Source organism: Astyanax mexicanus, chromosome 1 (assembly GCF_023375975.1).
Source record: "Astyanax mexicanus isolate ESR-SI-001 chromosome 1, AstMex3_surface, whole genome shotgun sequence".
Lineage (NCBI taxonomy): Eukaryota > Metazoa > Chordata > Actinopteri > Characiformes > Acestrorhamphidae > Astyanax > Astyanax mexicanus.
The window spans coordinates 34,834,700-34,847,134 of NC_064408.1; the positions used below are offsets into that span (position 1 = coordinate 34,834,700).

A 12,435-nucleotide genomic window follows, 5' to 3' on the forward strand; every position below is an offset into this window, starting at 1 on the left:
CATGACTGTTAAAAAGAATGTAATTGTAAGTTTATACAGTTAAGTTATCATTATATCAGTGGCATAAAATTGTCTTAAAATGACAATGATATCGTTCATCTCCATTATTTATGGGACAATATTTATTATCCTGAATGTTCCAGCTGTAGCAGTCAGAACTGTGTTTTAAGGTTTAAATTATTAGTTGTATTAATCCGTGTTAATCACTAGGGGGCGAAACGGGCGCAGTTTTTCCCGCTTTTCGTTGCTGTAGAAACCAGTAACAAAAAGTTTCAGAAGTTAAAGCTCAATCTCTGCTCCACCTTAAAAAACAAGCCATGGCCGTGAATCTGGAGGAATACTTTCGTACAGTTTTCGAAGAGCATCTCCAAACGTAAGAACTCGAATAGATAAGCGTTTCTGTTGTGCTCTCTGCTCATTTCTAGTTACAGAGATTTGTAGTCGGTGCCTTTATTACAAAGCAGATAGTTGAGTAGGTTATGTATGGTAACCTAGAAGTTTTTTTTTAACGCGACAATGCCATAAATCATTCAAATTTAAAATTACAAGAGTTAAAGTGTAACGTAAGAGAACGGTATATCGTACACTTCAGTATTCCGTACAGTTGAGCATTTAAACAATAAAATACTTAATAATAAACTATTGTTATGTTTGAAATAATGTCTGGGGTCATTGTCAATCCTTCCTCTTTCCATTAAAACAGGTCAGTGACCATCCACGTTGTGTTTTTTCTTGAAATTCCGGTAGGTAGGGAGGAACCGCCCGCGTCGCGTTATTCAGTACACGCTTGCCTAAAAAAGCCCTTCGACTAAGTGACTTTTAAAGGAACTTTTTCGTTCGACCTTAAATGACACGCCAGATTAGTGCGGCGCTATTTAAGGTGGAATGGAGAGATCTAGTGACATTTTATTTCATTAACCCCTTTACAGGTACGTATACAGGCGTAGGTGTAGGTGATGCAAACCCCTTTTTCTCTTTTAAATAGGTTATTCACAATGTGAAAACTTTGAGGGCTTTGACGACTCCTACAAGACAATTGGATAAACTGCCTGTTTTATCAATAAATTAAGATCATTAACAGAAATCACCCAAATTCTGCAGGTATGAAAATAGACATAAAAATGAAATTGTAATGAAACAAATGGTTTGGAGGACACGAACTGTTTGATTTGTATTCAGGGAAAAAAATATTTTAGAAAAAAGCCAATTCCTATTAGAATTACAGTTAGAATTTGTAGTAATGTTTATTATCAAACATGAAACTTTTTAATGTAATACTTAAAAAGTAATAAATGCTCAAGATTTACGTGTGTAATATCAGGCCGAAAATTAATATTTAATATTATATTGTTACAAAAATAATAGTTAATATTTACATACATTTCACAATCCTGTCACTTGAAGCTGTAGCAAATTATAGCATATTATTTTACTCCAAATAATAATAATGTAAAATATTGAGATGTTGACTACTTACACAATTGTATTGTGTTGTCTCATATCTGTTAATTGCTTAGACCTTGTAGAAGAAAAAATAATTTTAATTTTTAAGAAATAATAATTTTATTTTTAAAGAAATAATATTTTTTATTTTTAATGCCATTCCATCAATTTAGAAAATAATTTGCTCAATTGAATAAGTCATTCCCTCAATTTAAAAATTGATTACCTCAATATAATCATTTGTTTAATCAATTTGATGAATTAATGTCTCAATTTAATTAACCACTTCCTCAAGTCTAAAAATTAAGTCCCTTAATGTAATAAATTGTTTCTTCAGTTTAAATAAATGATTTCCCTGATTTAATAAGTATATTTCTCAGTTAAAATAAAAAATTTCCTCTGTGTAATAGACTGTTTTCTCAATTTAATAAACGATTCCTATAATTTATAAAAATAAATAAATGCTATTTAAAATGTGTTACTTTAGTTTAAATCCCTAAACTTACATCAAAACCGAATGAAGGAAATCTTTAATCACGTGAATGGGGTGTTAAATTAGGGAAATATTATATTAAATCAGAGGAATGGTTTAAAATAGTATTTGTCTAATCTCATACTGTACAGGCCTCATACATTGGATAGATTAGTACAAGAAATCAACTAAACTAGTTTCCATTTGTTTTTATTCTGCAGTGTGCCTATGCCAGAGGAGGACTTGCGGACTGGAACCACTCGAATACTGGACAAACGGCGAGAGATAAAGTACATGGATGATGTTCTCAGAAACCAAAAAGAGGTAGAATTTTTTTTTATATTTTCTGTTTTATTTTCTGTTTTAAAGACTCTAAACCAACACTGGTTGCACTAAGATGCTAAGGTTGGGGAAAGTACCATGATTTAGGGCTTACCACTCTATTTTCTGCTGATTTTCTGAATATTGTGGATGATATGCCATAACAATGATACAAACTGTATTTTTTTTATTTGAATTGATTGTTTAAGATTGTTTATTGATTGTTATGTATGTGTCTATATTTAAGGAGTTTGAAGCAAAGAAAAAGAGTCTAGAACAGAGGAGAGACGAGTTGAGGAAAAAAGAAGAAAAACTTAAGGACTCTTTACTGAATTTCAACAAATATCTGAAAGTAAGAAAAAGAGCCAAACACATTGCATCGACACTGATGCAGATGCACCTTTTTTCCTATTCTATTGTTTTGACTAATAGTTTCTTTAGCTATTACTTTTTTTAAATGTTTTTTTATATATTATATTAACCTGTTTGGTCAGTTTAATTACATTTTGGGAGAGTTTGATGTCTTTTTTTACAGATACATAAATATAAACTTAACATCCAACTCCAAAATCATATAGACTCATCCTCCCTCTTCGTATGTTTTTCTCTCTCTTACTAGGACAACGATGCTAAGCAAGCACGCGGTCTGAAAAAGGCAGAGGCAGAGAAAGCTCTGGTGAGAGAGAGGGAGAAGGAGGTCCAGCAGTTACAGAGACACATTGCTGCCCTGCTAACCAAGAAGGAGAAAATGCAGAAGCGAGTCAGCCAGAACCGAATCTACTGGAGCTTTTTAGACAGTGTCCTGAAGTCCTCAAAGAAGGTATCCTAAAGCTCCATACCTTTTTTTAGTGAAAAAATGAAATCACAGCAACTTTCTTCAATAAGGTCACTAATCTATTTTCACTATAATCTTATCTAAAAAATATGGGTTATGGTGGCCCAAAGGGGCTATAATATAGTGTGTACAATGTATAGTCCAGGTGTAGACACTACAATACAAAATGGAACATTTTTATTTCATCTTGATTGTAGAGTCTGCCCATTTTAGCCCATTCTGCACAGGGCTTAAGCACATTCCTTAGATTCTCCCTTTTGCCTTCAACAGTCTACTCTCACCCGTTCAGTCGGTAGATGTTTAGCTCTGCAAACTTAAGATATTGCACCTGATATTATACTAACAAGTTTTTCTGTGTAAAAGCAATTTTGTGTTACACATGCACATGAGTACTAAGCTCATGCAGTTCATGACAATTCTCAGCATATATAGCTTAAGACAAAATAAGGGACCACTTGAGTTTGTGAATCTGTTTCTCTAATTTTGCCATTTATAGATATATGTTTGAGTAAAATGAACATTGTTGTTTTATTCTTTAAACTATGGACAACATTTCCCCCAATTTCCAAATAACAATATTGTCATTTAGATCATCTATTTGCAGAAAATGAGACATGGCTGAAATAACAAAAAAGATGCAGAGCTTTCAGACCTCAAATAATGCAAGTTCATATTCATAAAGTTTTAGAAAGAGTTCGGAAATCAGTATTTGGTGGAATAATCCTGTTTTTAATAGCAGTTTTCATGCATCTTGGCATGTTTTCCTCCACCAGTCTTACACACTGCTTTTGGATAAATGTATAAATGTATAAAAGTGCTTTCTTATTTTTTTCCAGAGCTGTATTTGCATACTGGGGGAGACCCCAACCCCTTATGACTAACCATTAGTGGACAGTTCAATGCTAGATGTGATTCAGACTTGAAAGGGCACCTTCCTGTCTCAGAATTTTGTCTGAGAAGGCAGTTTTTCAAACATTTCCGACAAAGCCAGTATGTGTTTTCTGCTATATCATTTAGTTTGAGGACATTGGAAAGTTCATTGGCCGCTTCGAGACACTGGTGTGTACGAGGGAGCAGCTGCTGAAGCGGCAGAGCACGGTGGAGAGCGAGAGAGAGAGGGAAGCCGTGCAGCTGAGGCGATATGTCAGCGAGAGGAGCTCAGCGTTACTGCATTATAACAACACACTCTCACAACTACAGACTGAACTGGACACCATCCTTTCTCAGGCTCTCAGATGGGTACAACCAGGTTCTATTCTTAAATCTCACTTGCATTTAACACCTGAACACCATTCTAACTCTTTAACCTAAAATGTTTAGTGCTGTAATCTCATTTTGCCATACATTTCCTACTTATAATAAAGCAGATGTTATCAGTGTAATAGCTAATAATGCAAAAAAACTAGACTTTAAGAATTTCTGTGAACTAATGATATTAGGAAAGGCTGTAGATGTAAACTGGATTTGTCTGCTGCATCCAATCATAATTTTATATTAATATAACCTAAACAGTGTCGTTTGTGTAAAAATGAGTGTTAATGTAATTTTCTAGTAAATCAACAAATTTGGGATAAGAGTGTAACAGCATTAATTATGCAGATTGTGTTTATTACAGGAATCCACGTGGAATCACATCCAGGCAACAGCTGCCAAAGAGACATTACTTTTGGGCCAGATAAAGATTGTGACGCTGAATCTTTATCACATGACTGGCAGAGTCACAAGTGGTGCTGAAGGGTTTAATGTTGATGACACTCTGGATCAGCTGGACAGGGTAAGAAAATTATTTTATTTTCAGTTTTTTTCACCATGTTTAAAACAAGTTGAGAAACAGGTGGATAAGTCTTTAAAAACTTTTAGTCCATTCCAGATTAGTGTCTATAGTAGTTGATGGAGCATACTGGGGCGGCTGTTATAATTGCTGCATAAAATATACATGGAACTGGTGGCTCTAAGCAGGCATTAACAGTGCCAGTGGGCCAAGAAAAGCCTTGTGTCATCTGGAAGGCCAGTGTGGTTCTACAGGTATGATATTGTTTAACTGATCAGCATTTTTAAGTGAGCCTTCTGGAGTTCACTGGGTGAAGAAAGCGGTAATAGGTGCAGGATTATCTCATTCTTTTAGTGTATTATTCCACAAAAGAGGCTATACTACCTTTTTATTTCACTATGATGAAAAGTATAAAGTGTAATGGAAGGTTTTGTACCTTCTTCTGTCTCAATGTCATGTCATCTGTTGTCTATATATTTTTGAATGAATGCCCCTTTTTTCTTTGTTTGTTTTATGGTTTATGATCTTTGCTGTTGTCCTCTAGTTTCTGCCTTAGACTAGCCCATACTTTATTTGCTATTCTGTCATTATTTTGTTGGTTAAACATTTTTGTACTGTTTGCTAGCTCTGACATCAATACTTGTTTTTACATCTGTTAGCTTCTAGACTATCTAGCTAAATATATGTCACACAGACTGTAATATTATATTTAATAATTATGTATCATCATTTTGTTATTTTTAAGTCCAGCAACATAGCAACAAACCTTAATTTGTAATGAATAGACATATGTGGAACACATTTTTAAATGACTGATTAGATATTACCATCTGGGCAGTGTTAAGAAGTTACAAAGTAATTTTTCCTTTATTTACTTTAAAGATATTATTATAAAATTAAATGAATCTGCTCCCTTGTTTTCAGATTCAGCTGTACATCCAGAAGCGGGCTGAGATTGTTCGGGATCTGGGGTCAGACAAAGGGTCCATCAAAGCCAGCGACCACGCGTGAAACTCCACACAAATTTCTGCGAACGATCTTCCAAAGACAACCACAAATATTTTAATGGATCCAATAAGGTTATTTAAAACTGTGCAAAACAATCCCTTCATTCAGCCAGTACATGCTTGTTGTTAAACATCAGGGGAAAAGGCATAAAAGATATTAAACTGAAAATGACATAGAAGCCTCAACAACTGAATCTACTATCAGATGTTTGAGTTTTAGAGTGTCACCCCTACACATTAGTTGTCTCAGAGTGAAAGCAGTTCAGTTTTCAGATATGTAGTGAGATGGTCTCACACTTTTAAGTGATGTTCATATTAAACAGTGATAGCAAATAAAAAAATAAGCACTCACTCAGCCTTGGGTATATGGCTTTCTGATTAACAACAGTTTTTTTTTCCTCATGTGCCAAAAATGACACTGTCAAGTTGCTAGTTTTTGGTACGGTGCTACCACTGATTTGAAGTAGTCTTTAGTTATCTATTAGAAATACAGAACAAGAATAAAAAAACAACATAAAATAATAAAAAAGGAATATTTTCTTGTTTTATTTATTGGTGCTTTGAGCAAAATTTTCTTTCTACATATTAATAACAATAATTACATGTGGACTTAATAATTACATTACTAGTTAAGATTTAGTCCGTTTTATTTCTTTACCCAAATGATTGTATTGCTTTAATAAATGGTTTTAAGTAGCCATTGCTCATTTTCCTTTTTTCCCTTTTCCTTTTTTGTTCTTCTGGCCCTTGGTTTTGGCCTTCATGGCCTTGCGGACGCACCACCCTCTCCAGAAGGCCTGGATGATAATGGCTGCACGACTCTGCACCTCCCTCTCCCTCTCCTCCTCATCTCTTCTTTCCTGTTCTATCCTGTGCTCCTCCATGATCTTTGAGAATTCCAGCTCCCGCACTGCATAGTACTCCTGCAGCTCACTCAGCTCAGCCATCTCTTCCTCATGAATCTGAGTTATCTCCTCCAGCTTCGTCTGCTCAAATAAAAACACACTAATCTTACATTTGATCGGCAGGACATTAACATTACCTTTAAAAAAGTATTTAGTGATAAAAGAAATGTTCACAATTTAGCATTTTTGTACTTTAGTACTCCTGGCTAATGTAGCTGATATTTATGTATCTTTTAAACTGATTTAACAGTTGTGTTGTGTGTGTAAATACAACTTAACTTAGCTGTGATTAGCTGGAGTACATTACTGTGATGACACATACTATAGCATAGCATATGCTAATAGTGCTGTACCAAGTACACTGTCATTTCTTTTTTAAATTAGTCCTGATTCTTGCCAGTGATATCTTTGCAAATGCACCAGCTTGTGCAATATACTTTTTAATAACACATAAGTATGTTTACTAAAGACTACCTAACAAAACATATAATTTGCCATTAAGTTTACATCTTATTAATTTGTGCATGTTTTGTAGTGTAAAAAAAAGCAGAATTCAGATACCACTACGTCCTGGCTGATTAATAACATTGATCTGTGTTCACCTGTTTTTCTCCCATTTCAGCATCATATTTTTCAATCCAATTTTGCACCTCAGTCTCCACCTTGTAGCTTTTCTGTAGAAAAGAGCAAACAGTGATATGAGAATATGCCATGTGTAGAGCATGCCCACACAATAGTGAACTTGCTGTCATCCTATAAAAGCAGTTTATCTGGCATTAAATCTAAAAATTGGTTGTAACCTGATGCCAAAGCTTTACATCCTTAAGGAAATAGGTAATACAGTTACATACTAACAGTCTAATCTAATAACATCTAATCTCTAGTATCTAATAACAATATCCAGATTGAAATTCGAATAACAGTGATGTTCCTAATTGAGGATGAATGAATTAACATAAACAGAACAACAGTTTAAACACACACACACACACACACACACACACACACACACAAAAGCACACCTTGCGCAGTGCCAACTCTGCATCTCTGTGTTGTATGATGAGGTTTTTAAGCTGAACTTTCAGCTGATTGACTTCCTCCTGGAGTCGTGTCTGTTTCAGCTCTGAGGTTTTCTGAACTGATTCATCGTGTCTCTCAGCCTCCTTCTGCTTTCGCACAACAAAATCGTCTGAACATTTCTCTGTCTTGAGTATAGAACTCCTCAGCCACTGAATCACTTTGTTCATCCAACTGATCTATGACAGAAAGAGAAAAAGAGAAAAAAGAAAAGTCTTGTTAGTAACATGACATATCATATCTATTATGACGTTTTAATAACATTAAAATCCAGGATGGAATTCTAATAAGATTCCTAGATTATGTTTGCAGGACAAATAAAAAAAATGAAGCACTGAATAAGAGAAAGAGGAAGAGAAATCTGTCAGAAATCTATTTTTTTGTTTACTTCATTAGTTACACAGAAAAAGAGAGATTGAGAGAGAGAGAGGATATGTTCTAAATCCCCCCCAATAACTTAAGCACACTGTAAAATCTTGAACAATGTATAAAACTGTGCCATGTGTACCATATTGTGCACTACTTTGGAGTTCTGATGTTTTGCATTGGTCTCTGAAAACAATGCAGAGTATTATGTAAACTTTAATAATCCCACAATACGACACAGTATATAGCATATAAAGGATAAGTCAGTGCATACAACAGGTAGGTACCCATGTACATTGCACTATGGAGGTTCACAATCTCCTAGAACATCTGAGCAAACATGGCTCCACAACACCCCCTGCAGGCCTATTATACATAAGTAGCAGATTTCCTGAAGAACTGTTTTTTAATCACTGCTAATGGCCCTATCACTAGCACTCCGGTGCTAGTCTAATATAAATATGACATAAATAAACATACATGTAATACTAGTACTCTATTCAGAGAACAGTGTTAAGGGGTCAATTCATGAAATGAATGAATGAATAAACGATTGGCACTTGTGTAACACCTTTTAAGGCAACCAAGGGTGCTTTACAATTTACAATTTACACTCTACATACAGTACATACTCTCAACCGGAAATGACTGTCCAAATGAAGGACTGCAGAGGGCACTGAAACAGTATTTTGGGAACAGTAGGGATACACCAAATGTTTGGCAACTCTTACTAGAGTAGCACTGCAGAGGTAACTGTATTGAACTTTGCTGGTATGTCTTCTGGGTTAAAGGTTAAGTGTTAAATTCATATTTATTTCGCTTTGTAACTTCAATTGTGGAAAAAGTAGCAAAATGGATGAAAAACCTGAAAAAACAAAATTAAACTTGGTACATCTCTAGTGAATAGTGCAAAGTTTTAAACAAAGTGCTTGACTGTCCCTCACCTCTTTATCCCTGTCCTTTACCGCTGCAGCAGCTTCCTTCTCCAGAGTGGCAAGCACCTTTTGGTTGCTGTTGTGACGCAGAGTGTCTTCCTGCATGCGCTGAATGCGTACCCTCTCCTCCATAGGTGTCATAAATAGCCGCTTTAGTAGGACAACTCTATTGTCCTGTAACCATTCTAACATCTCCTCTACACCTTTTCTATCTTCTTCAATAGATCCTGCCCCTTTTAGCCCCACCTTTGCAGTAGGACAGGCCCTCAGCAGCCGTGAAATGTTCAGTAATGAATCTTGCACTGCTTTAGCAGCTGCTTCCTGTCCTTTGGCTCCAGGGTCCAGGCTCAGGTCCTGGTATGCTTTTGACAGATGCAGGTCCTCAGTGAGGGCCCTGGTCATTTCTGCTCTGAGGCTTACAGAGAGGCTCTCAGGGTGGGTTAATTCAGAGGGCAGCAGGGCCACCAGCTCCATCAAACTGATGCACTCATCCACAACTCCCAAAATGCGCTGTTTTTCCAAAGACACCAGTTTCTTCCTAGATAAGTTTAAAAGTTTTTGTGTTTTTTTATGGGGGGTGACGGAAGAGGGGGTCTCGGTTTGGCGTTCATTAACACAGAGTGCTTCATCTGTCTCTGATGCCATGGACACGAGCAGTTCTAAGAAAAGGATGACATGTCAACAACATTAAAGAAAATGCTTTAACTGTTAGAGAGATAAAATCAGGTGAAAAAAGAAGGGGACCCCATCTAAACATCTGTCTTTTACATCATATTTCAACATATGGACATCTGATCTTCATTTTGCCATACAGAGAGATGGAGGTAATAAAGTTGTGTTAAATTACATATTGTTGCTGTTCAGTGAAAAACATATATCTCCAAAAAAGCAATTTACAATTAAATTACAATTTACAAATGCAATAAACTAAAAATAGACAAAAATGGAGATACTTTGGACAGCCTTACAGTTATGTAGTTTTTACACAGATGTTCTCAAATTGCACCCAATCACCCAATTGGACTCAATCAGAAGTGTCAATCACAATAATTCATAGTAGATCCTATGATTAAGAGCCTGAGATGCCCTGCTGCAGCAAAGCAGCCCCAAACCATGTTTATTTGATGAATTATCAGTGGTTCTGTCATTATTACAAATATTGCGTTATTAAGTTTAAGCCTAAAGTGAAGGGAAGTTTAGAGAAAGATTATAAAACTGAATGTCTTTTTTCTTATGTTTATACAGATTAAACAGCCTGGGGTTTAGCTAACCTGTTAAATAACACTGGGGTGTATAGGGCTGTAACCTTTAGTCAGTATAATCAACAATGTCGATGATTTAATTTTGTCCACTACAAATTTGATTGTCGACTTTTCCCGCATTACACAAACTGCCGGGGACAAAAGCGAGTAGGGTAAATGGCTCACTCACACTGTTTACACTCAACGTGTGTCTCCAAAAGTGCCTAAACACAACAGATTACATATTTAATCACGAAATATCAGAACTTTCCACGTTTAAACAACATATAAACAGTTATATGGCATTTAAATCTTATGTTCAGCTTTTTCTATTGTTTTTAGAGATGGAGAACATGGCAGAAATAATCGCTGACTAATCGTAAAAATTATCATCAGTCAACTACCAAAATAATTATTAGTTGCAGCACCTAGAAAATATGAACAGAACATTGAAAATACAATATTATATTATTATTATTATTATTATTATTATTATTATTATTTGTCTTCATCAGTTTAGGAAAAGACAATAAATATGAATCACAAGGTCAGACACTTTTTCAGAGACTTTAAACACTGAATGGGGTCAGATGACACCACAGTTATAGGAGGGTCAATAATCATGCCTGTACAGCCATTCAACCTAGTTAGCTGAGCAGCCTGTACACAGTTAGGCTGTGGGCTGAAACCAGATGAGAGAGGTCAGGTCAAAGGTGGGAAAACGCTTCAGTCTGTACTCACTGTTGCCGAGCGGTTCCAAAACTCTCTAAAACACTAACTACGCGGTGGCTTGGTTTTTCCCATCAACGTAACGCTGTAATTATAGATCTGCGGCAGTTGAAGTCAGTAAAACTCAGGTAAACTGCTTGTAGACTGGCTCCGCTGCAGTGCTGTGTGTATACACTGGTCGCTATGGCTGGTTGCCATGACAGTTTTAAACACATAGGCTCTTCTGAGTTCATACAGCTCTACAGATATACACACTGCTCTATATAATAATACACAATTATATCAATAAACACTGGATTCAGTCATACACGAACTTTGCATTCTTACTTAAAGAAAAAAGGAGTTATTTTTACCACGGTAAAGTTAGTTTCATTTTTGATATTCGACTTTTCGGCTCTAATAACTTCTGAACGGAGGATGGTAGCCAGCAGATACTTAACGTTACATAATCAGGACAGTACGACCACAGAGAGTGACGCACACCCTTCCTTTTACTGTTTGGGTGAAATTTGCGCAACGCCCTTTTAGCGTTAATACCGAAAAACTAAGCGCACTTTTCCTGTCAGAATAAAATGCATGTACTTCTAGACCACCTCTACATCTGTACACACTCATTTATTTACCTCCAAATCACTTCAGTGCATAAAAATGCCTATTAATGTTCCCACATAAGAATAGATGGCTTTAAGAAAAAAAAAAACACCAATAACGTTAGCTCCATATCCTTAGGGTTCATAAACATCAGAATAACGGGGATGTATACTTTGAGTCATGAGGAAACTTGCACACCCATTAATATTATGCGAAATGCTCAAATTTTTTATTATATTTTATATATTCACAAATTCAATAGCATTTCAGCAACTGTGTCACAGCTAGGTGGCAGCAGACACGCACACCATTTATATTTTGGATACAGTGCCAATTCTAGTGAATATTACATTTTATATATTTAAAAAATCAATAGAATTTAAACCGAATTACACAGAACACTAAAAATAAGTGTGTATGATACAGCTAGGTGTCAGGAAACACACACACACAACCTTCTTAATTTGAAGGTTCAAAACCTTCAAATTAACGTTAATTCAACGTTTTTACTGTTTTTAATGGGATTTTATTGTTAACCGATTCTTATTAGGCAGTATTACATAAATGTTGTTTTATGGTTGTTTTTTCATAATCGACGGTAAAAGAAAAAAGAAAAAACGTTTTTTTTTATGTTCTTTGCCATCAGGGTTGCATGTGTAAAACACGACACGGTAAGAAAAAAAATTGGTTTTACTTACTAGTAATACTATGCTACTACTTTAAGAATATAATTCTTTTTTAT

General features: G+C 35.4%; 2 protein-coding genes across 6 annotated transcripts; one reads left to right on the top strand and one right to left on the bottom strand.

Annotated features, from left to right (window-relative positions):
• Window positions 1-210: 210 nt before the first annotated feature.
• Window positions 211-6,760, top strand: cfap73 (cilia and flagella associated protein 73). Of its 3 annotated transcripts, XR_002651413.2 has the most exons (8): window positions 211-373; window positions 2,137-2,239; window positions 2,484-2,588; window positions 2,856-3,056; window positions 4,089-4,310; window positions 4,687-4,845; window positions 5,767-5,921; window positions 6,642-6,760. XR_002651413.2 is itself a non-coding variant. In XM_007257520.4 (7 exons), exons 1-7 carry the CDS (start codon window positions 318-320, stop codon window positions 5,851-5,853), a joined length of 933 nt encoding a protein of 310 aa, XP_007257582.3. In that variant the 5' UTR covers window positions 211-317; the 3' UTR covers window positions 5,854-6,204. The 3 variants fall into 3 exon arrangements, 2 of the variants coding, with proteins under 2 accessions (XP_007257582.3, XP_022536689.2); XM_007257520.4 differs by lacking the exon at window positions 6,642-6,760 and having other exon boundaries at window positions 5,767-6,204; XM_022680968.2 differs by lacking the exons at window positions 211-373; window positions 6,642-6,760 and adding an exon at window positions 742-929 and having other exon boundaries at window positions 5,767-6,204.
• Window positions 6,385-11,799, bottom strand: iqcd (IQ motif containing D). Of its 3 annotated transcripts, none has more exons than XM_049476496.1 (5): window positions 11,456-11,799; window positions 9,142-9,791; window positions 7,777-8,010; window positions 7,357-7,428; window positions 6,385-6,835 (listed from the first exon to the last, which is right to left on the bottom strand). In XM_049476496.1, exons 2-5 carry the CDS (start codon window positions 9,775-9,777, stop codon window positions 6,554-6,556), a joined length of 1,224 nt encoding a protein of 407 aa, XP_049332453.1. In that variant the 5' UTR covers window positions 9,778-9,791; window positions 11,456-11,799; the 3' UTR covers window positions 6,385-6,553. The 3 variants fall into 3 exon arrangements, with proteins under 3 accessions (XP_049332453.1, XP_007257583.1, XP_022536669.1); XM_007257521.3 differs by lacking the exon at window positions 11,456-11,799 and adding an exon at window positions 11,115-11,294; XM_022680948.2 differs by lacking the exon at window positions 11,456-11,799 and adding an exon at window positions 10,564-10,624.
• Between the last annotated feature and the right edge of the window lie 636 nt (window positions 11,800-12,435).